This window comes from Apus apus, chromosome 4 (assembly GCF_020740795.1).
Source record: "Apus apus isolate bApuApu2 chromosome 4, bApuApu2.pri.cur, whole genome shotgun sequence".
NCBI lineage: Eukaryota > Metazoa > Chordata > Aves > Apodiformes > Apodidae > Apus > Apus apus.
The window spans coordinates 86269903-86292176 of record NC_067285.1 but is presented as its reverse complement, the minus strand read 5'-3'; the positions used below and the strand labels follow the sequence as shown (position 1 = coordinate 86292176).

The window sequence follows — 22274 nt, the reverse complement described above, 5'->3', positions numbered from 1 at the left end:
CTATCCGTGGAGCTTTATTTCTGACAAGAAGCTCAGCTAGGTAAGAGCACTTGCACTTTTATTTCCCTTGTGGAAGCAAAAGTGATCATTGGCATGTTACTGACCAGACTGGAACCAAGTAGATAAAATTTCCCAGCAGCTGAATCAACCAAAAGTAACATTTTTTTTTAAAGGGATATAGCTCATAAATCCAAGCATCCCTAGATTTTACCATCTGATCTGCTCTCTGAACTCCAGATGAATAGGTCTGAGTAGATCTCTTACGGGCTAAAGAGATCTTACATATTCAGTCAAGTGAAGAACCTAGGGCTCACTTCAGTGTTATAGTATGGACTTCAGTGTCATTTGTGATGACCTAGGGGATCCTTCCAGGCCTGCACAAACCATTGCGGAAGGACACCAGTCTTGAACCGTTCCTGCATTGTATTTTCTGTCTTGTGGGGCTATTTCAGGTGCACCAGCCCCTCTCTGTAGCTGTCTAAACTGAGATATCTTCATCTGTGAAGAAATACTTGTAGCTTCAAGTTATATAACTAAACTTATCTTCAAAAAGATGGCTCAGCAGCATCCATTTGTCTGATTTAGGGCAAACTGTATACATTGTCCAAGTGTAAGTGCAGGGATGGGCTTATCAAGCTGTAAAAACTGCACTGTGGAAGCAGAACTAGTGCACAGCTGTGTGACAAGTGTGATTGGTAGTGGTTGAACTGGTAGAAGAAAAACAACTTAATGTGCAAGCATATGCAGAGAAGGTAAAGGCTGCATTACAATATGAAGATAGTCATGAGATAGTTGTAAGGATCATGAATGGTACACGATCATAATGCTATTAGAGCAGAGACACATTTTCTATTTGTAGAAAACAGGAAAGCAGAGCAGGAACATTCTTCTCACTTCTTCTAGGCACATAGCAATAGCTTTTATCTACCTTCATTTCCTCCTCCTGGTTTTCAACTAACTTTTTGATCAGCCATTTCCCTTCGGATATGTGTTGTAATTCCTCTCAAAACATGGAGATGCTAACCTAAATCCTACCGGTGCTCAAGAAGAACATTTTACACATCTTTTTGATTTAAAGATTTTGGGAGACTGCATTTTAACCACATCTTTCTAATCCGTATGTCAGGTGCTTTTCCTGTGAGTGGTCACTCTGTCAAGGCCTAAAAGCTCCGAGTGAGACCAACAGACAACCATATTAACTTCTCCTTCCTGCTGATGGTGTTAGTGTAGCAACAATTTGCTTCTAAAGGAGAAATCTGAAAGTCCTTGGAAAGTGACCTGTATGGGTAAGTCTAAAATGGCTAACCATTTCAATGTCTATTGAATTTCTGTTACGTATTTTGGGTGATCTTACTGGTATAAGGATCTCACTTCAGAGAAACAAGAAAAGTGAACCTATAGCTTTAGTAAACTAAAGAAGATGCATTTGCAAAATGTGAAGTGACGTTCAGAAAGATCTCCAGAATGTCATGTCCTTGTTCTTCCACTCCCTTCCATTTCTGCTTGCATTGCTGGGTCTGAGTTTCCTCTTGCTCATAGGATGCTGCAGGAAGGTGGATTCTGGAATGAAGTGGTCAAGGGAGAAGTTTTTGGTGAGAAGGTGATATAAAGGGGCAGATATTTGCCCATCCTAATGCCCTTTTGGGGGAACCCATAACAACAATAGGAATTTTCCCAAAATCTTAAGAAGCTCTTTCTTAACTGAGCTCCTACTTACTGAAAAAAACTGATCTAGTTGAAGATGTCCCTGCTTACTGCAGGGGTTTGGATTAGATGACCTCTAAAGGTCCCTTCCAACCCAAACTATTCTGTGATTCTACTATTATAGTTTTAGGTTAATTGTTATGGCACATCTTTCAGTAAGTCTCTTGTTCCAGACTAAGAGGACTCTGCAGCTCTTCAACACATGCTCTTTGCTTGGATTTATTTTCAGTAAGGTTCTCCTAATTTTTTTGTGGTTTTTTTTTTTTTCCAGATATCTTTTCATAAAACTAAATTAAACTTGCAAAGAAGGGAGAGAAAATCAGTTTGATATTTGCAAAGAAGAATAAGACATTTTACTCTGTTACTTTAGCTCAAAAATGGGCAAAGGTAAAGGAACAGAAATAAAAGTTCTGGTATATAACAGATATAGGAGCCATATCTAAGAATCACTTTCATAAAAACTCCCTTCTATCAATCCCTTTTTAAATATAAAGGAACAGGCAAAACATTTTCAGCATTTTGCTAGAGTGACTATGTAGGAGGAATACCATGGGAATAAGTTTAGAAATGTTAAGAAGTCAAATTCCTTGATTTTAACAGGTTTTCTTGCCAAGAAAGACCTTTCTTCTCTAATTGGGATAGAAATCCCTTCTATACACATATGCAGCTAGCATGAGACTCTTTTCCTAGCTGGACAGAATGGCCTAACTGGAGCACATTGCATGTATTTTGTCCTTGGTGATCAGCAGGAATTAAATTAGACTAATCTCCTCCTCCTATGAAATGGATTGATGGATGAGAAAACAGAACCCAATGCATTGGGTTGAGATGAATGTTTTGGTTTCTTTGGTTCTGACAGTTATAGGATGTGGGCATGTATGGGAAGAAGAGGTACCCTGGACACTAAGGAGAAAAGACAGGGGGTTCTACGGCCCCAGTCAAAAGGTTTCTGCTGGGAACTCAGGGCACCAGAAGTCTGACATGCTTCTGGTACATATTTCAGCAGAGAAAGACAATATTTAAGGCCCAGAGTACACTGAACTCTTTCTGCCATCTGAAGAAATAAAAAGATTTAAAAGATGCACACTGTCATCTTATAATGGATTGTGGTCTGCTGTGAATATGTGAAGGCTGTGGACATGCCAGCTTTCAATACTGCCCACTGTGCAGCTGCCTGTGGCTACAGCCAGGATGACACTTATGCACTGCCTTTAGGGAGCATGTTCCATTGCATGGAGGGACTGATGGGGTGCTCACTTACTGTATTGCTTTCTGTCCAGTACGCCAGATACTGGTTTTAAGCAACACTCAAAATTGTTTTTTGATGATTCTGTTTTTACAGTGTTTTGGTCTTGCTCAGTATACTAAAATCACATGAAACCTGAGCCACATCCACCTATTTCCAAAGTGTGTGTAACATGGTCTGCACAGTACCTGAAATTGATAACTGTTATTGTATCTTCCCAGCTCAGTAACTCAGGCATTATAAGACCCAGCTTTTTTCCAATTCTAACTGGATTTGTAATGCACCTGGAAAATACTTGCCCTTTCAGAAACACAATTTGACTTCTTCCAAAAAAAGCATTAAGAATACTAATGCAGGTCAAGTACTTTACTGTGGTATGAGCGACAGCATAAGTAGCCCATAATTTGAATCTAAAATTAATAACAAGTAGCTGCCATTGTGCAATTTAAGACTAAAAAAACCCAGAAAGAAGTAAGGAAATCCAAAAAAAAGGTTCCTGAAAGGAAAAAATAAAAGAATGTTACAGCTGAGTTGCTTTTCTTGCCTTAGCTGTGACACTGAGATGGGAGAGCAGCTGCAGAGGTGAGAGGAGTCTCAGATAAAAGATTGGAAAACCTACAAAATCTGATGAAAGCAGAGAAGCCCTGAACCTCTGCATGAACATTTTTGAGCTTAAGGAGCTGAGTCTGAATGAAGTATACTACTTCCAGTTTCCCACATCTCCTAGCATAGCTGGTCAAAAGACTGGTAAGACCATGTTAACAAAGTGCATGGGAGTCAAATTTGCCACCATATGTAGACAAATCTTTTCTCCTTACAATGTGCACCGAGTTGTTCTTGTCTGTTTTAAGCTGTTTCTAAAGCAGTCTGAGTCAGATATCATTGTCTAGAAAGCTAAGCTTAGCTTTTTCATGGACTTTATGTGAGTTTTGGGGTAAATAATTTGATCACTTGTGACACAATGATTGTTGATAACTAAAAAGAGGAAGCAAAGTTTCTGCTTTCCAAGGGAAGGAAAAGCATTAGAGGACTGCAACTTCCTTGACCCAGGAAAGGACAAGGTTCTATATCTATTGTACCAGTGCATTACTGACTCTCTGTTTGCCTGCTTTTACCTTTACTTGTCTCTAAATCTGAGTTTCAGTTCACACTGGAGACATTCTTATATGCTTCAATTCAGATCAAAGTGTCAAGATGTTATAGGAAAGAAATCTTTGTTCTTAGTCACAGAGAGGAAATACATGTACCTGAAAAGCCTGTCCTTGTGAAATGTCTGCAGTACTTTTGCAAAGGCAAGAAATACTAGTACTATCCAAATGTTTTGTCCTGCAAAAAGACTGCTATTGAATAGTAATTAGTCCATGTAAGGTATGTAAATCCAACTGTCCTTCCCTGCATGTCAAATAGGGTCCTACAGCTTCAGGATGCTGGGATGCAGCTCAGGGTCTGACAGTATGGCACCCTAATACCTATAGTACATGGATGTCAGTAGTCCTGAAACACTTGTGTTCCTCTGTTTCTAACATAGTTAGGCAAAAAATTATGTCATATTGTTTCTGTTTAACATTGCTATCTTAGTAACAAGTGTTCTGTCCCTTCACTACCACAAAAAATACCAACTACTTCTGCTACTGAAAACTCTGGTTAGAAAACAGAGAGAGGAAGATTGATATCAAAATGAAACTCAACAAAGAAGCTGTGTCAAAAGAAGGTGTTCTCAGTCTGATTAATAAAGACAATGATCTCTCTGTTTTCATCTTCCAGTATTTTGACATAAATAGTTTTTAATTTATTTAAGTCAAAGCTAAAATACGAGTTGCACTTCATACAACTTACTGGTGTAGCAATTTTACCCATCCCTACTGTCATGTGGCAATGTTTTCAGCTGATAGAATTGATGTATTTAGTCCATATGTGGATTTGGGCTTTGGAGTTGTACTTTCTGGAGAATAGTCAGTGGGTCTACTTGGGTAAGAGAAGACATAGATTAATTAAGGATGGCATAACTGGCACATAAGGAGCCCTGCATTTTTATGTGGATTTCTTAGATCTACTCTTGTGTTTCATAATTATTTTTCAGTTAAATTTTCTGCAGCACCATTACAGTTATATTTCATTTTATTTTCTGATAGTGAAGCAAGAAAAAAATTTAACTCTCTTGTGGTCAGTTCTGCTTGCTTTACCTCTTGCAACTATATTGAAATCACGAAGACTCATAATACTGAGGAGAATATGAGTTGTCCTGTAAAGCTTGGTTATAAGACTGAAGTATTAAATAATAGTGCTTAGCACTTATGCAACTTAATGCCTTATAATCTTCAAAGCACTTTACAAATCTTAGCTAGTTAATCCTCACAGCACTTCTGCATGGTAGGTTAAGAAGGCCACACATTAAAAATCTCCCACAGTAAGAGCATACTAAGCCTGTGTGAAAAAATATCCGTACAGTTATGTCGCCCAAGTCATGAGTGTTTAATTTTACTGGATTGTAACATGCCTTGCCTTTAATAAATTAATTCTGCTTTTTAAGCCCATTCAAGGTAAATCCATTTTACCCTACAGCATAGCTCAGTACAGAGCCGTTACAATTTTGAGAATATTTTTTATTATTAAAACACCTGGAAGAAGCAGAGAATCTTAATTTTGTTTAAGAAATCAAGTTTCTAGGGCAGAGAAAGTTTATGGGAAAGCATCAGGAAGTCTCTAAAAGTAGACTGAAGGTCTCAGGAGAGTAACTACCATTTTTAGCCATTTCTTTTGAAAATGTTAGTTTTGTGATTGACTAGCAAATAAAATATGCTTTTACTCAGTTTCACTGGGGAACTTAAGCCTTCAGTGACCCCACTTCATTTAAGAAATAGTAAGTTTTTCTAGCTCAGATTTTCTTGGAATTGTGATGTTCCAGAAAAAAAAGAATATTGCATAGTTATTGCTTTAGCCTGTTACAGGTCTTAAATTTCCCATGGAGTGGAAATACTGCTTTTAGTCCACTGTAATAATGCTAACTTACTGATAATGTCACAAATACCAGTGGTTCCAGTTTTTCTTAGTTCTGCTGAAAAACTTTACAACATTACAGTTTGAGGGCAACACTGTAATTCTACGTGAAGACCAAATTTGCCAACCAAAGATGCAAGTTTTTAGCTCATGATGACTTCTCAGACATCTCTACAGAAAATAATACTCTGAAAACTGTTTGTTCTTTGTAATACCAAGAGAGGAAACAATGTCTGTGACTGATGAGGCCTTCTTCCAAGAGAAGATAGAAAGCAGAGTTTTTGTCACAAAAAAACCCAAGCAACAAACAACAAACCATAAATTTTCAGGAATGTCTACTGAGACAGTGCAGCATTGTTTATAAATACAGTATGACCCTTCTCCTCCAAGGCATCAGGCAATTAATGTCTTCCTTTTGCTTTCATCTACAACTGTCTCTCTGTAAAGCTTGTAATTTGAGAGCTGATCCTTTTTAAGAAGGAAGATCTATGTTATTATGAAGAGTGACCTCAATTCCTTATTTCCCTCTTCTTCAACCTGGAAACTTTTGTCTTCTGTCTTTTGCTCTCTTTCTTCCTGTCTTATTTTTCCTTCATTTTATATTCGTTTTTCCTTCACTTTTGGGAGAAAAATCAGAAACAATCTTGGAAGGAATTAGTGATCTCTGTGACCCTATGGTAAAACCCTTGACCTGATTCACTACTAATGAGAAAGAATTTCAGACAGACCAGAGAAAGAGAAATTTCCACATGAGCAATGATAGGGGATGAGCAGAAAAGAGATCCTATAAATTAAATGAGTAAATGGATGGGAACATAGAGAGAGTCATAGTTAGCCAGTCTCACATGCTTGCCACTACATAATTTCAAATGATCCAAATGGAGCCTGGTATTCTGCAGACAATATCATAATTAAATACAGGGTTACAATGAACATGCACAAGGGGTCTGAATTAAGGTTTCAAGGGTATCTTCTGGCATTCTCCGTTTTTGGTCACTTAATTTACTGACCTAAATAATTTTTAATATAGAAAAAAAAATTGATTTTGATGAGATCTTGTAATTGTTCAGGCAGGAGGGGTTAAGGACTGCAGTTTATTATATAATTGCAAATGCATAGCACTTCAAAGGAAAAAGTATTCTATTTTTGTCTGTCATTAATTTGTATACCATGCTGAGACCTTAATACCTGTGGGCTTTTTTCCTAAAGTACATCAAGCTACATGACTAACATCTGGTTTAAATGCATTAGAAGCAGGAACCCTGCCAGTGAATCTGTAGGACTGGTAGATGATCATGGTTTTAAAGAGTGTCCAGAAAAACTAGGTTGTAAGGGGAAAGGCTGCATGAATTCACCATGGGAGAGTTTTAGGAGAGTCTTGCTCAGAATATTTTTTAAGAAGGTTAATTTTGGGGCAGTTGTTTCAAACTGAGAAGCTTTTAAAACAAGTCAATAGTTCTGTCAACAAATCTCATGGACCAGGTGGCATTCACAGTTGAGGAATTTTTAGTAAGCTCAGGTGCAAACTTACTACAGGCAATGAACTATGAACCATCATGTGTAGCACTTTGCTGATATCAGCTTTGATACCTGAAGTCAGAATGAGGCAAATATGATGGCATCTTGTGAAAAATTTCTCTGAGAGAATCTGGGAGTGGCAGACCTTAATGTATCGGCACTAGTCAATTTAGCTGACGCTGCAGTACAGAATGAAATTGGCAGACATAGGTGGAAGTATGGAGTAGCAGGAAGAACACAATGTTTGTAAAGGACAGTCATGTCTTATAGATCAGTCAAAGCTCTGCAAAGGAGTTAAGAAGGCTAATTATGAATTAGCTAGCAACCCTGACTGAGTACCTTGACAGTAACGACCAAGAGCTTCATAGTTACTCCATTACTTTAGTGTAGAATATAGGTTCATATGTCTTCAATGTAGTTTTTCTCAGCTTTTTCTTATAATCTTCCTGTGTCACTGTTGGGTTGGTGGGGTTTTTTTTTAGTTCAGGTAGGATTGTCAAAATAAAAGGAATGCATGTCCCTGAGTAATTTTGAAAATCCCATCAACAGGCAGTTATGGTCCCACTGTTTCCCCAGAATCCTGTCTCCAGGTACATTCAAAGCTGATGTGAGCAAAAGGTGACAAAGAGCAGTAAATAGTTCTGTACCTTCAGTACTTTCTGTGATGCTGTGCCGACTTTCCTGCCTGCTGTACTGGCTCATGTTATTTCATTGCATTATTTTCTGTAATCTCTAATACATCACGTATAAGGTCTTGGGACAGGACTATCACTTTAGCTCGTGTTTATGGAGTGCTAATAGTATTGGGGTCCTGGTGCATGGCTGGGGTTCTGTGTACTTATTTGTCTAATGAGTACCTGTAAGATTATGACAGTGTTGAAACAATCTGCCGTTTTTAGACTGCTTAGGCAGGAATCGGTGCTAGAGTAGGGGGAAAAATTCACCCTCAACGCCCTCGGACTGGGAAGCCGTGCAGGCTGGATGCAGTTGCAAAGGTTAGGTGGAGTTTAACCTTTACATGAGCAAGAGCTAATCCTCCTTGACCGCTTTGATCACCATCAGAGACACCTCGGTTTAGAGGAGCTTGGGGACCCTGCTGCTCACTCCCAACCACCCCCTTTGACGAAGCATCCCGCCACCCCCATCCTCTCCATCAGCACCATCCTCCTCATCTCCCCGCGGAAGACGCCCAAGGGATGAGACAAGCCCGCAAGGAGGAGAGTTAACAGGGAGATTGAGAACCCGGCCCTTTTTCCCCGCCTCCTGCCTGCGGGGAAGAGGGAGAATCGGGACCCGCAGATTGGGGGTGGCCCCCGGCGGAGAGGCGCAGGGAGGGCTTCTCCCCGCGCCTCTCCGTCGGGGGCCACCCCCGCATCCCGCATCCCGCAACCCGGCCCGGCGCGGCCAAGCACCGCCCCCGCGGCGGGATGCAGCCGCCGCCGCCGCCCCGCGGGTGCAGGTAAGGAGCGGGGGAGGAGGTGGCCGCGGGGAGCGGGTGGGCGATGCCTTCTGCATCCCCGCTTTCGCCCTGAGCGAAAAAAAAAAAGGAGAGGGGAAACAGAAACAAAACAAGCAACAAACCAACAAACAACCCCGGACCTAAAGCCACCCCCAAAAAATGCGCCGCTGAGGGCTGGCGGAGGTGGCTCTTTTTGCAAATGGGCATGATTCTCTTCAAGCCGCTGCACGCCCAGCCGGGAGCAGCCCCTGCCGCCCTGACCCGTACCGGAACGGGAGGATTTCGAGATTTAAGGAATTTTTTACCCACTCGCCTCCCTCCCCATTTTAACCGAGTGGAGCCTCGGCTTGCAGTCCTAGGAGCTAGCGGGGATGCTGGCACTGAATTTGGCGTCGCAGTTGGGAAGGGTAGTTCTAAGTGACGGGGGGGGGCATTTGCAACAGAAATAATAAGTTTCTCTGTGGTCGCCTGACTAATTAAAAATGAGGTACTCGCTGAGCATTGACAGACGGTCCTAAGCAACGATCTGGAGCAATTCTAAGCCCTAATACTTAATATTTTTTTTTTTTTTTCCGCTTTCCTAAAAAATTCGAAACGCCTGGATATTGCCTGTGTAAATGGACACAGAGCCCTCAGCCTTGCAGAGTGGTCGCTGCTTAAAGAATGTTTGTAACGGGATTTTTCATTCCCTCTGAATGTCAGCGGGAGCAGACAGAGCTCAGGGAGTCAGGTCACTCGCTGCTTTTCTTTTGCAAAGAAGCAAGGAGCAGAATTACTTCAGCAGCACTGCTGTGTTGATGGATGCACAGGATGACATTCCCTGCTGATATACTTGTTCAGGTGACACAAGCTTCTGGAGTTTATGATTTTGAGCATGAAACTCGAGAAACAGCTAAGAAAAACATGCAGCAGCCTCTACATGAGCAATAGGAAAGGTCCCCTAGGGACTTTTTAATGCCTTGTAATGGATCCCAGGCGGCTGGGTTTCATTTTTGTAATTTGTCTTCAGTCTAGTAGAGCAATATATTTATTTCAGTTATATATAGTATTTATAGAACACGGTCTCTGAACCAATGCATTCTTATTTACTGGTTTCCTTCTCACATCGTGTGTTTGTAATGGATTGCATGCAGAGATATTTCAGTGGTGCTGCTATTGTTTAATTTACCAAGATGTGCATTTTTTATGATTTAGATGTGTGTAGGTAGCTGTGGCTATGCATTTCAATATTGCCTCTGGCAAGGAGATCTTCAAAGGCGTAAAACATTTTCAGACATATATATAACACTAAACTGAACTTACTGAGAAGAAAAAAATACAAGTAACTTAAGATTTTGCTGCATTTTCTAAAGTAAAACAATCATAAATCCATACCTGAAGTTATAAAGCAAATTCAGAGTTTGAAATCAGCCCTGCATCAAAGGATAAACACTTCCAGTGCAGACACTCAGAATTGCAGGTATTCTGCTATCCAGTATGATTGGATGAATCAGAATATGGGACAGTACAAACTGCTTATGGCTTTCTCCTGAAAAAAATAATGTGCAAATTCCTGCCTTTAGTTATTAATAATAGGCTACCCGAGATCAGTAATATAATTTACAGTGCATGAAGTTAATCAGGTATCTGTGTCTTTGCATGGGCATGTTTCTAGGCAATAATAGATACAGAATAATCCTGTGTGGCAAAAAGCAACTGTTTGAGGGCTGCATGTCTATTGAATTTATAAAGATTAAAGAGACTGAAAAATTTGTTTTGACTTTTATATTCTTATGAAGTAATTTAAAAATAATTTTAAAATGAAAATGAACTTTTTTTTTTTAAAGTGCCTAACAGAAAAGACACTGGTTCTTCAAAAGTTATGTGTGTACCTTCATAAATGAAGACAGAAGTATCAACTGAATTACTGGGAGGAAAGATGTGTAACTATTGAAAAACAGAATCAATATTTGTTTCATAGACAGGCTTTTTGCAATTGACTAAAACTTGGTGACAGAGTCCTGCCTGATTATTTTTTCTTCAGAAAAGTTTAGACATAGCACAGTTGGACTAAAGGCACAGTGTATTCTGGGTTGTATTTTGCTGTTAAAAAAGACTCCATTTTGAAGAAAACTTTACCTTCAGATCTACATGTAATCATTTCAGAAAATATTGCTTACTTGTGGACTGAAGTTCTTCTAAGAAAATATTTCTGTTGATGCTCCACATACTGATTTTTGTAGGTATGAGCTCTTGTTCACCATGATACAATAATTTCCTGGAAAATGTTGGTTTTAAGAAAAAAAATATTGCATCTGAAAAAGGCCATTATATTAGAATATTTTCTAAATGGAGAACTTTGGTGGTGTATATGACATTTCAGCTCTCTCAGAGAGCTTTTCTTTTCCATGCTGAATAGGAAAAGTTGCTTTGTGTAAAGGCCTTTCTTTGCCTTAAAATAGAGGACTTAGAAATACCAAGATATGTAAAAGGTATCACTCATACTATAAAGCATTTAAAATGAAACAATCCTACAGTGAAAGTCTGGTGATTTATGGAAACCAAGGATCTACATCTGGAGAAACCCATGTTTGTGACAATGGCCAGACACTTAATGAAGGGTCACACCTTGACCTTTTAGTGACAGCATAATGCAGTATTTCTGTGTCTAGCTCTAAAACCTGACAGGATTACTGTTGTACCTTCAGATGCCTTTGTCAGCTGTATAAGTAACATTATCTTAAGTACCATCTCGTAGCATCAACCTCAAAGACATATAACAAACCTTTTTCAAGAGAGCAAATATAAATACATTACTTCCTGTGATTACCAGTTACAAAAAATAAAAGCTAATTGGTCAGATTTTTCAGTTTTGTGGGATAATAAAAATGTGATGCTGTCTTTGCTCTTGTCATCTACTGAATACCTAATAGTGTCTGCCACAAGACCTATTCTTTTGAAGCTGTATTTGGAGAGTATACTGAACACTGAATACATTCATATATGAATATTTTAAAATAGGAAATGATATTTCCAGTTATAAAAAACATGTAATAATCAAGATAGTTTATAAAAGCTATCAAGATAATCCATTTACCAGTTCTATAATTACTGGAATGGATCATGCAATATTTTATGTTTAATCTTGGGATCAAAAATAACCATTAACAGCCTTAATTTGGGATCCTATTTGATAATGCACTAATTATCTTTCTGTCACTGAGATACTAAGTTTCAGCAGAAGATGTATTTTCAAGTAATTGAATGTCTAACTTAAGTCAGTTTGTAAATTGTTTTGATTGGAGAGGCTTTGTATATAGCACTAAGTACAATGTAAGTATCAATAGTGATGAGCTCTGTGGGCAAGAAAAAAGGGAGAACTAAACTGCATAAATTTAAATTAATCCAATTGGAAATAATACTCTAAATACAAACCCAGTGTGAGGAAAAAAAAGGAGTTTAGAAAGCTGTAGTTCCAGCATTGTAGGTTGACATTAAGAAATCAGATATTCTTACGAATGTATTTGGCATGAGGAATGCAGACATATGGAGAGGATACGGAGAATTACAACAGTGACCACCTCAATTGATTCCTCAGAGAGGATGAAAAGTTCTAAATATTTAATGCTCAGTTAACTGTGGGTAAATAAAGAGAGAAGACAAGATAACTGTTTACAAGTACTTGAGAGAGACAGTGACTAAGGAGAGAAAATAACTACATTTCAAACTTACGAGTAGTATAGCATGGCCAGGGGCTGTGTGATACTGATGCAGGGCTCTTTGGAAACAAACAAACCTGCTGAAACTCAGGAAGAAATTAGTTTAATACGTGTACTAATTTAGCTGCAAAAACAATGCCTGTGTTAAAGAGTAATAAAGCAGCCTTTCAGCCTTTCATTTTTTATACAGCAGGTCACAGGAATCTTGCTTATAACTTGAAAAATGGGAGTTTTATTGTCCATAGATACACCAAGTCACAAGGCTTGATGTTGAGGTATCATCTCCCTTCCTTAAAGCTTCATGATCCTTATCAGTGTATTTTTCTGACAGGGGCTTGACTAACCTATGTTTTTATGGCCCCAGTGATGGAGGTTCCATGACCCACCCACTCCAGAAGTGTTTCCAGTGCTTTTACATCCTTCTTGTTTTTAAAATGCCTCACCTGTATCTTCCTTGCTGTAGTTAAAACCCACTGGGTTTTGCGTGGGTTTTTTCTACCCTTCATTTTGGAGAACAGATTACTCTCTTCCTCTTTGCTACAGCCCTTCTTGTATGAGAAGGTGGTCCTTCCTTGTCTGAAAGGACAAGATCTACCCAAGAAACTAACATCTTTCCCAGAGGTTTACTTGATTTCTGATCTCTTAGAGATTTACAATGAACTCTGATCATTGTTGTTCCCTTCTGTAACATTTCCAGTGGATCTACATAGTTCTTGCTTGAAATCAGATATAATATTCAAACTGATATAACAACAGTGCTGATGTAGCAGATGGACAGCTTTATGTAACTTGCACGTGTTTACCCTGCTTTTGTGTGCAGGTACTCATTTTTTGCAATCGTATGTTGCAAAATCCACCCTAACACCATAGGATGTACGGTGTTAAATCTGTGAAATGGTATAGCACCCAGATCCACTTCTGTAGAAGTGCTGTCAGGCATCCCATCTTGCCTCCCTCAGCCTTTATTTGCATAGTTGGTTATTCTTATCTAAATGAAATACTTTGCTTTTGTCTTTTTCAGTCTGTCAAAACACTTGAATTCCAATACCATCATCCAGTGTGTTTGAGCCCTTGTCAGTTTGATCCATCTGCAGGTATAATGCTACTCTCTAATCTGTCATGCAAAAAAATCACTGAGGAGTACCCAAGACAGACTCCCAAACAAATTTTCTCAAATTTTGTTCCTGTGTGATGTTGATAACTACATTCTAAATATTCTCTTCGAAACAGTACCAACTTCTAGTGCAATTTCATCTGAACCAATTGTCCTTAATTTTTTTTATGACAACATAATGAGATTTGGATCTCTACCTGTTGCCTACGGCTTCTCAAATGTAATTTCTTTTTAGTTTCTCTTTAATTTCTGCTGGCTCTGAGAGTGGCTAATCTGAGGCTACCTCCCTAAGTACTGATTTTTAATCTAGTTGTTTTGAAAACCCTGAACTTATTTTAAAAGTCCCAACCTATTATTTTGCATTCCATCCTAAATTCTTTTCCATTTGTCACTGATGTATTGGCTCCCTGGTGACAATTAACATGAGTAGTAAAGAAGAGCAAGAAGAAAAAATAAATACTTTGGTCTTTTCAGCATCACTTGTTGTAGGGTTTTTGTGTCTGCTTGGTAGACCAAATTTTTCCTAGCTCCTCCTGTTCTAATGTCTGTACAGGGTGTTTCTCTGTACAGCATCTGAAGACACGTGTCAGGGCACATGTGGTAGCAGGGATTTTTGACTGTGTGGGACCCCTGTAGGAAGCAAATCTCTATGCTGGGAGGTAAGATAGAAGTTTAGATGCAAGAGTAAAGATGAACAGATGCTTAAAGGAACTGTGCAATTTCAGCACGCTTCTGTTCGGTGTTTTTTAATGGCAAAGGGTCTGTGTTTGTGCATTGTCATTTTAGCACAATGTTACTGGTCTACATAATGGAGCTTATGTACTTAGTGAAATAAATCTGTTTCCAGTGCGACCTTTCAGCTACGTAGACTATGACCGTAAATGCAAAACAGCAAGAATAATATTAAGTGATTAACTGGTCCAAGAATGTGCAGTGAATAATACTAGTTTTTCTCTGGACTTGAAAATACAGCTAACAGAATGAATGTGATGGTGAGTGGTTGTCATTTTGAGTAACTAGAGCTCGACCCATAAACTTATTTAGTTCAAGCTCTTGAAAGAACAGCCTCAGTGCTTTTAATCTTTCATTAGGGCAAGGTTCTTGCTATTCTTTTAGTAAGAAAAATACAATGAGAGTGACTGCATGAATCAGTGAAATTATTTTAAAATGCCAGGTTCACAGAGAACATTTCAGCTAACAGTGGTATTTGTCGAACATGTCTCAACTCTTTGGTTTTCACTTCAGAATTTCCTAAACTTTACTGGAAAAAGGGTCCTGAATCAGGACCAGCTCAGTAAAATTTTAGATAAGTGGCACAGAGTTCCCATTGCTCTGACATCAGGCTGTGTATTTCCAGGGGATTATAGCAGTTCATGTGTGGATGAAATTAATTACTGGAGTTGTTAGCCTCACATAAGCAAATCATCTCATCTTGCCAAACTTTCATTGCAGCTACTCAAACTATTCACGGCAGGATTCCTATTATTTTGTTTCATTATCCTTTATTTACTAATAAAGCTGTTTTACATGCTGATTCATATCTGTAAGCAATTTAGTGTGTCATCATGCTCCTATTCGTTGCTTTCATTAATGAGATGAGAAAGCAGTGTCAAACAGAGTGGGGGTTGTTTAAATTAAATCCCAAGAGTAAACAAAGTTCTGATAAAGAAATTTTAGGGTTTTTATGAGAAGGGCTGCAATGGGGTCTTGCACTTGGGGATTAAATGGATTTTTGTATTTGCTTGGAAAAAAGACTATGATATATAGGTGATGATTAGGGCTGCACCCTTAGCTTCCCACGGCTACTTATATTTGAGTGAAAAGACTGGTGACTCTGGCACAAGCTGGAAGTAACCTGGAAGTATTGCTCACTGGATCCATAGTTTTCCCTGTTCTGTAGATGAAGAGAGAGAATGCATATTGGACTACCTCACTTTTGACCTTGCTGTCAGCATCAGCTACAGCTGCACATATTATGGCTGGAGAGCAGGGTATTGTGGGACATAGACCTGGCCCTTGTGGTTTATACTGTTCAATTTAAGGCCAGTGATTAATTAGGTTATTGCATCTGTAGCTGGAGTTGCATGTGTAACCAAGGTTTATGTTGCTGTAGCAACAGAGAGAGACACAATTGTGCTGAATTTCCTAGATCTTTGAAGTAGGGGTTCTACAAATCCAAAATGGGGTTGAGAGTTGCCATCAGTGCATGAAGAGTATCATTAAGAGAGGCCCTCATTAGTAGACTGAAATCTTGCATATCTGACTCTCAAACTGAGTTGAGTAAATTCCTGCTGATCATAAAAGAGTTAGAGAAAATGGGCAGTTGCAGGAGGGAAGACAAGTAAAAGCCCATGGCTCCAGATCAATTAATTTGAAGACAAGCAGGAGCAAGGCAGGATTTGATGACTACTGGGAAAATCACAGGGCACTTCTGAGAGACCATTGAAAAAAAAATTTAGAATATGTTCTGGGTATTTTGACTGGCCTGGAAACAGACAATGAGAAGCAGAACGTAGGTCAGGTCAAGACTTCACAATATTATACATCAAATGAAAACAGTAGTGGTACCATAGCACATGCTAAGATAGAGAGAGGAAGACATTAAAATCTTAGGTGTTTGGGAGGAGCAACTTGAGGTGGATGAGGAGGGCTGCAAGGGACTCAGAAGAACTACAGGAAGATGTGGAAAGCTTTGGGGTAGGCTGTGGCAGAGTCAGGGTTTTGGACTGAACACTGCCTCCTGCACTTCAGTGTTAGGGCACCCCTTGCGTTCAGGAGCCAACAACTGTTTTGTCCGTTGAAGGATAAAGTATTTAATACATACAGTCAAAACTGCAAGTCAGACACATTAAAAAACTAAACAAAACAAATTCTGGAATGCCCTCCACCCCACCCCCACCTCCTCAAAAATAATTCTGACATTTAAAAATGTTTTAAACAGGAATTCTTAATTTTTGGTTGTTGTCATTTCAAGATCACATATTTAAATGTGTTTACTGCTTTGGCAGTGATAGAAAATGTCTAAGCAACACGACATTCCATATCCTTGAAAAGTTAATTATCTAAAAGGTTTCAAAATGTTAATGGAAAAGGAAGAAATTAGGTTCCTTTGGAGTCTCCTTTGGAGATACTTAGTGAGATAAGTAGCTATGAAAATATATGATACCATATGTTTGTACAATTCTTTTTGCCCCCTGGAAAGCTATTAGATTTCAGTTTATTTTTCACTTTGCCTTTTTTTTTTTTTTTTTTTTTTTAATAGAAATAAGCAGCAATGTAGGAAAAGAGTCACTTAGTTACTTTCAAACAGTTTTGTTCGTATCCCACAGTCACATGTGGTGGACTGGTGGTTCAATTCCCTGCAAGTTCAACAGAAATGACACTACAACTTTCATCCAGTTTTCTCACTTTATAGATCAGCTGCAACAGGGGCCTCTTGTACACTCATGAATGAACCTCGATGACCAGAAAGCACTGAAAGGGAAGAGAATCCCCCTTTATATTTGTTATCCAAACCACTTGTTTGCAGGAGTCTTACATTGCTTCAGCTGCATCCACATTTTGGGGTCTTGTCAAGACTTGCTGCAGAATGAATGAACAGCTGGGCACCAGTTTACTGCACTCTCCTTACTCTGCATCAAGTCTCTGTGTGAACCCTTTGACAGGAGCATAAGCTAAAGCACAAGAAAAGAGGAACTGAACACAGGGACAGCGTGTCCATAATTACTACCTTCTGCTCTTTACTGGCTTATCAAGAAGTTTCCAGGTTACTTAAATGAGAACTGGAGCAGATGGCTAAAGCAGTGGGATTTCTGGACATTCTGGATTTTCATTACCTCCTTTGCAAAGCAGACTTTGCAATTATCCCGGAAGTTACAATACAGAAGTTGGATGAACTGAACATTTTCTACAATTTGTGTGTAGCAGAGACACTGTCTGGTACTTTGAATACAAAAAAAATTGTCATGGTTGTTTTTGTTTATAAAGAGAAATAAGGATATTGAGTTTGGTTTATAAGCTTTTTTAGTTCTAGGTTTCTGATGCTTTTAGTGGCTTTAGACTTGTGTGAAACTGGTACAGCTGCAAGCCAGATCAGACTCCACAGTTTTCTTGCCTTTCATAAACATTTGGAATTTTTCAGCCTGGAAAAGAGAAGGCTCCAGGGAAACCTTACAGCGGCCTTCCAGTACCTGTAGTGGACCTACAGGAAAGCTGGGGAGGGACTTTTTACAAGGGCTTGTAGTAAGAGGACAAGGGGTAATGGCTTTAAATTGGAAGAGGGGAGATTTAGGTTAGACATTAGGAAGAAGTTCTTCACTATGAGCGTGGCGAGACACTGGAACTAGTTGCACAGGGAAACTATGGATGCCCCTTCCCTGGAAGTTTTCCAGGACAGGCTGGATGGGGCTTTGAGCAACCTGGTCTAGTGGGAGGTGTCCCTGCCCATGGCAGAAGGGTTGGAGCTAGATAATATGGAAGGCCCTTTCCAATCCAAACGATTCCATGGTTCTATGACTGAGATTAAGTGGTTTATCGTTAGGACGTTTATCTGCTGTACTACAAAGTAAAACCTGATAGTGTTATGGATTTTGACTGGAAAATCAAATTGGCAAGTCTGATTTCATCATATGACTTAATTATACACAAAATATAGCAGGAATAGAAATTGTAATGAAATGATAAATTATATAATTGATAGTTTAGTACACTACTGTTATTCTAAGATTATAACCAGAATATTATCTTGACAGTGTTTATTAAGCATATCTAAAAATAATAACCTCTAATGCATTCTTGTAATACATGATGTCTCTAGCATGTCCCACATAGCAGGAGACTCAGCATCTGTCCTGGTGAGTGAGAAAGTTAAAGGAAAAACTTAATGGTCTTGTGATGCAGTAGGAAACTAAATTAAATTTCAGTCTGCATTGGAATTAAATAAAGACATTTTAGGGAAAGTATAATAGAACATTGTATCCATGGGAAAATTCTTACTATCTTCTAAGTCAAGTCTAAGTTGGTGTTTGTGTTTATTTAAAGTTTTCAAATTAACCTTCAGTTCATACAGCTACTTCTGTAGTTGGTATAAACTGGAATTTCTGTAAGATTTGAAATTCATTATGAGTGACTGAAACCATAAAACTTTTAAACTTCCCCCCCCCGAGAACTGCGAAGATTGAACAAAATGCTTCAAGTGGAAAGATAAAAACACTTGGACACACTGAACCACACAGTAACCAAACATGAAATATTAACTTGATCAAAGAGCATGTCAGATGGCAAAATGATTGTTAGTCTTTGGAATTTCTACTTATAAACAGAGGATTTCTAGGCACTTAAACAACAAAACAGGGTATGTTTTGAGGCAGAGAAGAATGAAACACTTAATTTGTTTTATTTTTAAAGGTCAAATAAAAAAAAAGAATGGGCTTTTGTTTCTAAAGAATAATAATTTGAAATTACTGCAAGTAACCCATCCTGTTGGACAACGTAACTTGGAATGACATTCTGAGAAATGTTCTGACTGAGTAACTTCTGCCACATGTAATATCATTTCAAGTTTGTGTTTCAATACTGTCTGCTTCTGCTGTTCAGTCTGTTATCATTTTTCACTCTTTAAGATGACACTTTAAAATGTGTCTACTAGGAATTTACTATAGTGTTACTGAATTTTATGTGTATATATATGTGTGTATACATATGTGTGTGTGCGTGTGTATATTCGGCTCACTAAAAGTGAGCTAATGCATCATAAAAGAAGATTGTGGATCATGCCAGAAAAAAGGGAAGTGAAGGTTATGAAACCATTAAACATAAGAGTGTTGAAGACAAATATTCATAGATACTACAGTCAGAATAGACTGTGACAATTGTGACAATTTTGTCTAACCATTTACATAGCCAAGTACTTAAATCCAGTGAAACAGAACAAGTACTAGATACTATTCCTGTAGACACTCACACACACTTAACTTGAAGTAAATAATTTTTATTTTGCAGTCACTAGGATTAAGTCCCAATTTCTTAATTAAAAATTGTGCTTGTAGGACGGGTGTTTTGAATACCTCACATTATTTATTATTATATGCGATATTGGAATTTAAATCTTTTCTCATTATAACTTACTTCAGCAGCAAAGATGAGAGTAACAAACATGTTGTTTGTTGTTTTTTATTTTTTATTTAAAAATGTGTATTATTTGAAAATCAAGGAAAGCAGCAGAAGAAGTTGTGTGTTTAAAGTATTTGCCTCTGACATTTTCAAATGCAGCAAAAAGAGTCACTTTCATAATTTCATCTTGATAATATATTGCTTAGTTTCTTGGAAGACATTTGCCTACCTGCTCACCATTCTGCATTCCTTCTGAATAAAGGCTCCATTTTGCACCGGATAAGCCTTGACCATGTTGGTGAACTTACTTAGGAATGTGCATATTATTGAATAGGCACACGAGGTTATATAATCCTCTTCAGGCAAGATGATACATTCAAAGTTTTTCTCTACTTTTGTAAAATAAGATCAGATCCTTTGAATAAAGAACATTTTATAAGTATGATGACTGTTGGACAGGTGTGATGATTCTATTAATGTAAATTAAATTCCTAAATTATGTATGTCTATAAAGTGTAAAGTCCATGCTACAACAGTTTGTGTTTTGCTGTACAAAATCTTTTTTCGTTACATTTTCAGGATGGAACATGAGGCTACCCAGTTAGAAAAACAGCATGTGCATAGTGTATATGAAAGCACAGCTGCCTACTTCAGTGATCTGCAGAGCAAAGCATGGCCTCGTGTTCGAAACTTTCTGCTGGAACAAAAGCCTGGCAGTCTTGTTGCTGACATAGGTAAGCTATTCCGTGGGGTGCTGTGGATGAGTGTCTATAGACTTTATTGGTTTATATGTTAAACACATGTCCATCTGACCAATTGTTTTTAAAACTCATTTGAATTTGTTTTCAAATTATTTTTGAACTGAGATGCCATGTTCCAATTGGTTTATTTCCTTGACAGTGTATCAGCTAACCAGTAAATATGATTTTTGCATCATTTTGATTGAGCTAAGCTTTGAACTACCATTTTCCCCACAGACTTAGTGGTCTGTCCTTCCCCTGGAGGCCTTTTTAAAAAATGGTTTTAATGGCTCATTTATTTCATATTTCAGTTTCTCTGCATCTCTTGGTCTGCAATGTAATGCTTTTCTTTTGTTCTAAAACTCCTTCTACCTAGGCTTTAACGTAAGAGAGATTTGATGTGATCACTGTTAAAAAAATAAAATAGATACGATCTGAGAATCTCCTTAGGATCCTTAATACAGACACCAAAACCTCAATTTCCTGCTATGGCCTTCTTTTCCCTACAAATTCAGTTTACATCTTGATTTTCTGTTTCACATCCAGACTTTTTAGGAGTTTCCAGATCCTGATGTTGCTTTGTGTTTCTGTTACGGCTGAAATGCTATGTAGTACATCATTGCAGGCAAGATGCTCCTTCACAGCGCTGGATTTCCCAAATTGTAGTCCTGTTTAGGTGAATAAAATTCTTTTATGCAGCAAAGTATAATAAATAGATTACAGAATAAATTATGCATCTGCCTTATTGTATCAGAGAAAACCATTCTTTGAAGATGATGTAAGCCATAATCAAAAGATTACATGTAATTCTCCAGTTTCTGGTACCACAGTACCAGAAAAATACTTGGCTGTTGTTATTTTGAATATTTATCTTCTCGTACCTGTCTGCAACATTTCAACTAATAATCTCAGGAAATATCCTATGGCATGCACTCATTCAACAGCCATCTTATCACAATATTTCTCTGTCAACATTTTTTGTCACTTCAATAGAAGTAATTTGAAGTTTAGCTGAAGTTCTTTGAGGCCATATCAGCAGTCATCACAGTGATTTCTAGAAGCTTAAGATAATCCTCTTACAGTTTCAGCTGAAATAATTTAAGTGCATGTGCTACATCTGGAGAGGAGGTAGATGCTTACAGTTGCCAATAAGACTATTCCCATCAAGGCACATTAGGGACCTCCTTTTGTGATGTTTAATGAGATCTCAGGTGTCTGAATATTGTGTCCATTTTTTGTATGTATTTTGGGAGGAGGGTTGCCTGGTGGCACCAAAATTTTCAAAATTAGATGTTTAATTGATAATTTCATTTTCTGTTTAATACCACCTTTTTAAAAATGTTTTTGTTTGCTAGCTTTACATGAAGCATGGTACTGGTAGCAGATTGAAATATCATTTTTATAATTGCCTTTTTATTGTTATTTTATCAAAATAAATAACAATAGCATGGCAATTGTTAACAGCTTCATGAAGGAATCCACCTCCTGATGCCTCATTTAAAAGTGACTCTCCTGCAAATGTACATTTTTAGAGTACTGAGAGTGCTGCCAGTATTTATCTTCGTTCCAGAGAACTCTATACTTCCAAAAACTCAGTGTGATTAAACAGCACTCCACCAAAAAAACATGTATTAAGCAACCGAATCTTCTAAATTAATGTACGTTTGACTAAATGTGTTCCTTCTGC

At 38.1% G+C, this 22274-nt stretch overlaps 1 protein-coding gene across 7 annotated transcripts in view; it reads left to right on the top strand.

Annotated features, from left to right (window-relative positions):
* The window catches only part of TRMT9B (tRNA methyltransferase 9B (putative)), a 107175-nt gene that overhangs the window by 80172 nt on the left and 4729 nt on the right, over nt 1-22274 (top strand). For 3 of the 7 annotated variants that reach the window (XM_051616542.1, XM_051616543.1, XM_051616544.1), the window contains exons 3-4: nt 1127-1286; nt 20427-20581. In XM_051616542.1, the coding sequence (XP_051472502.1) occupies nt 20428-20581 (154 nt within the window). In that variant the 5' untranslated portion in view covers nt 1127-1286; nt 20427. Of the gene's footprint in view, nt 1-1126; nt 1287-8891; nt 8925-9121; nt 9765-13643; nt 20582-22274 lie in introns of those variants that run through there. The other 4 variants (XM_051616541.1, XM_051616545.1, XM_051616546.1 and 1 more) reach the window with 4 other exon arrangements.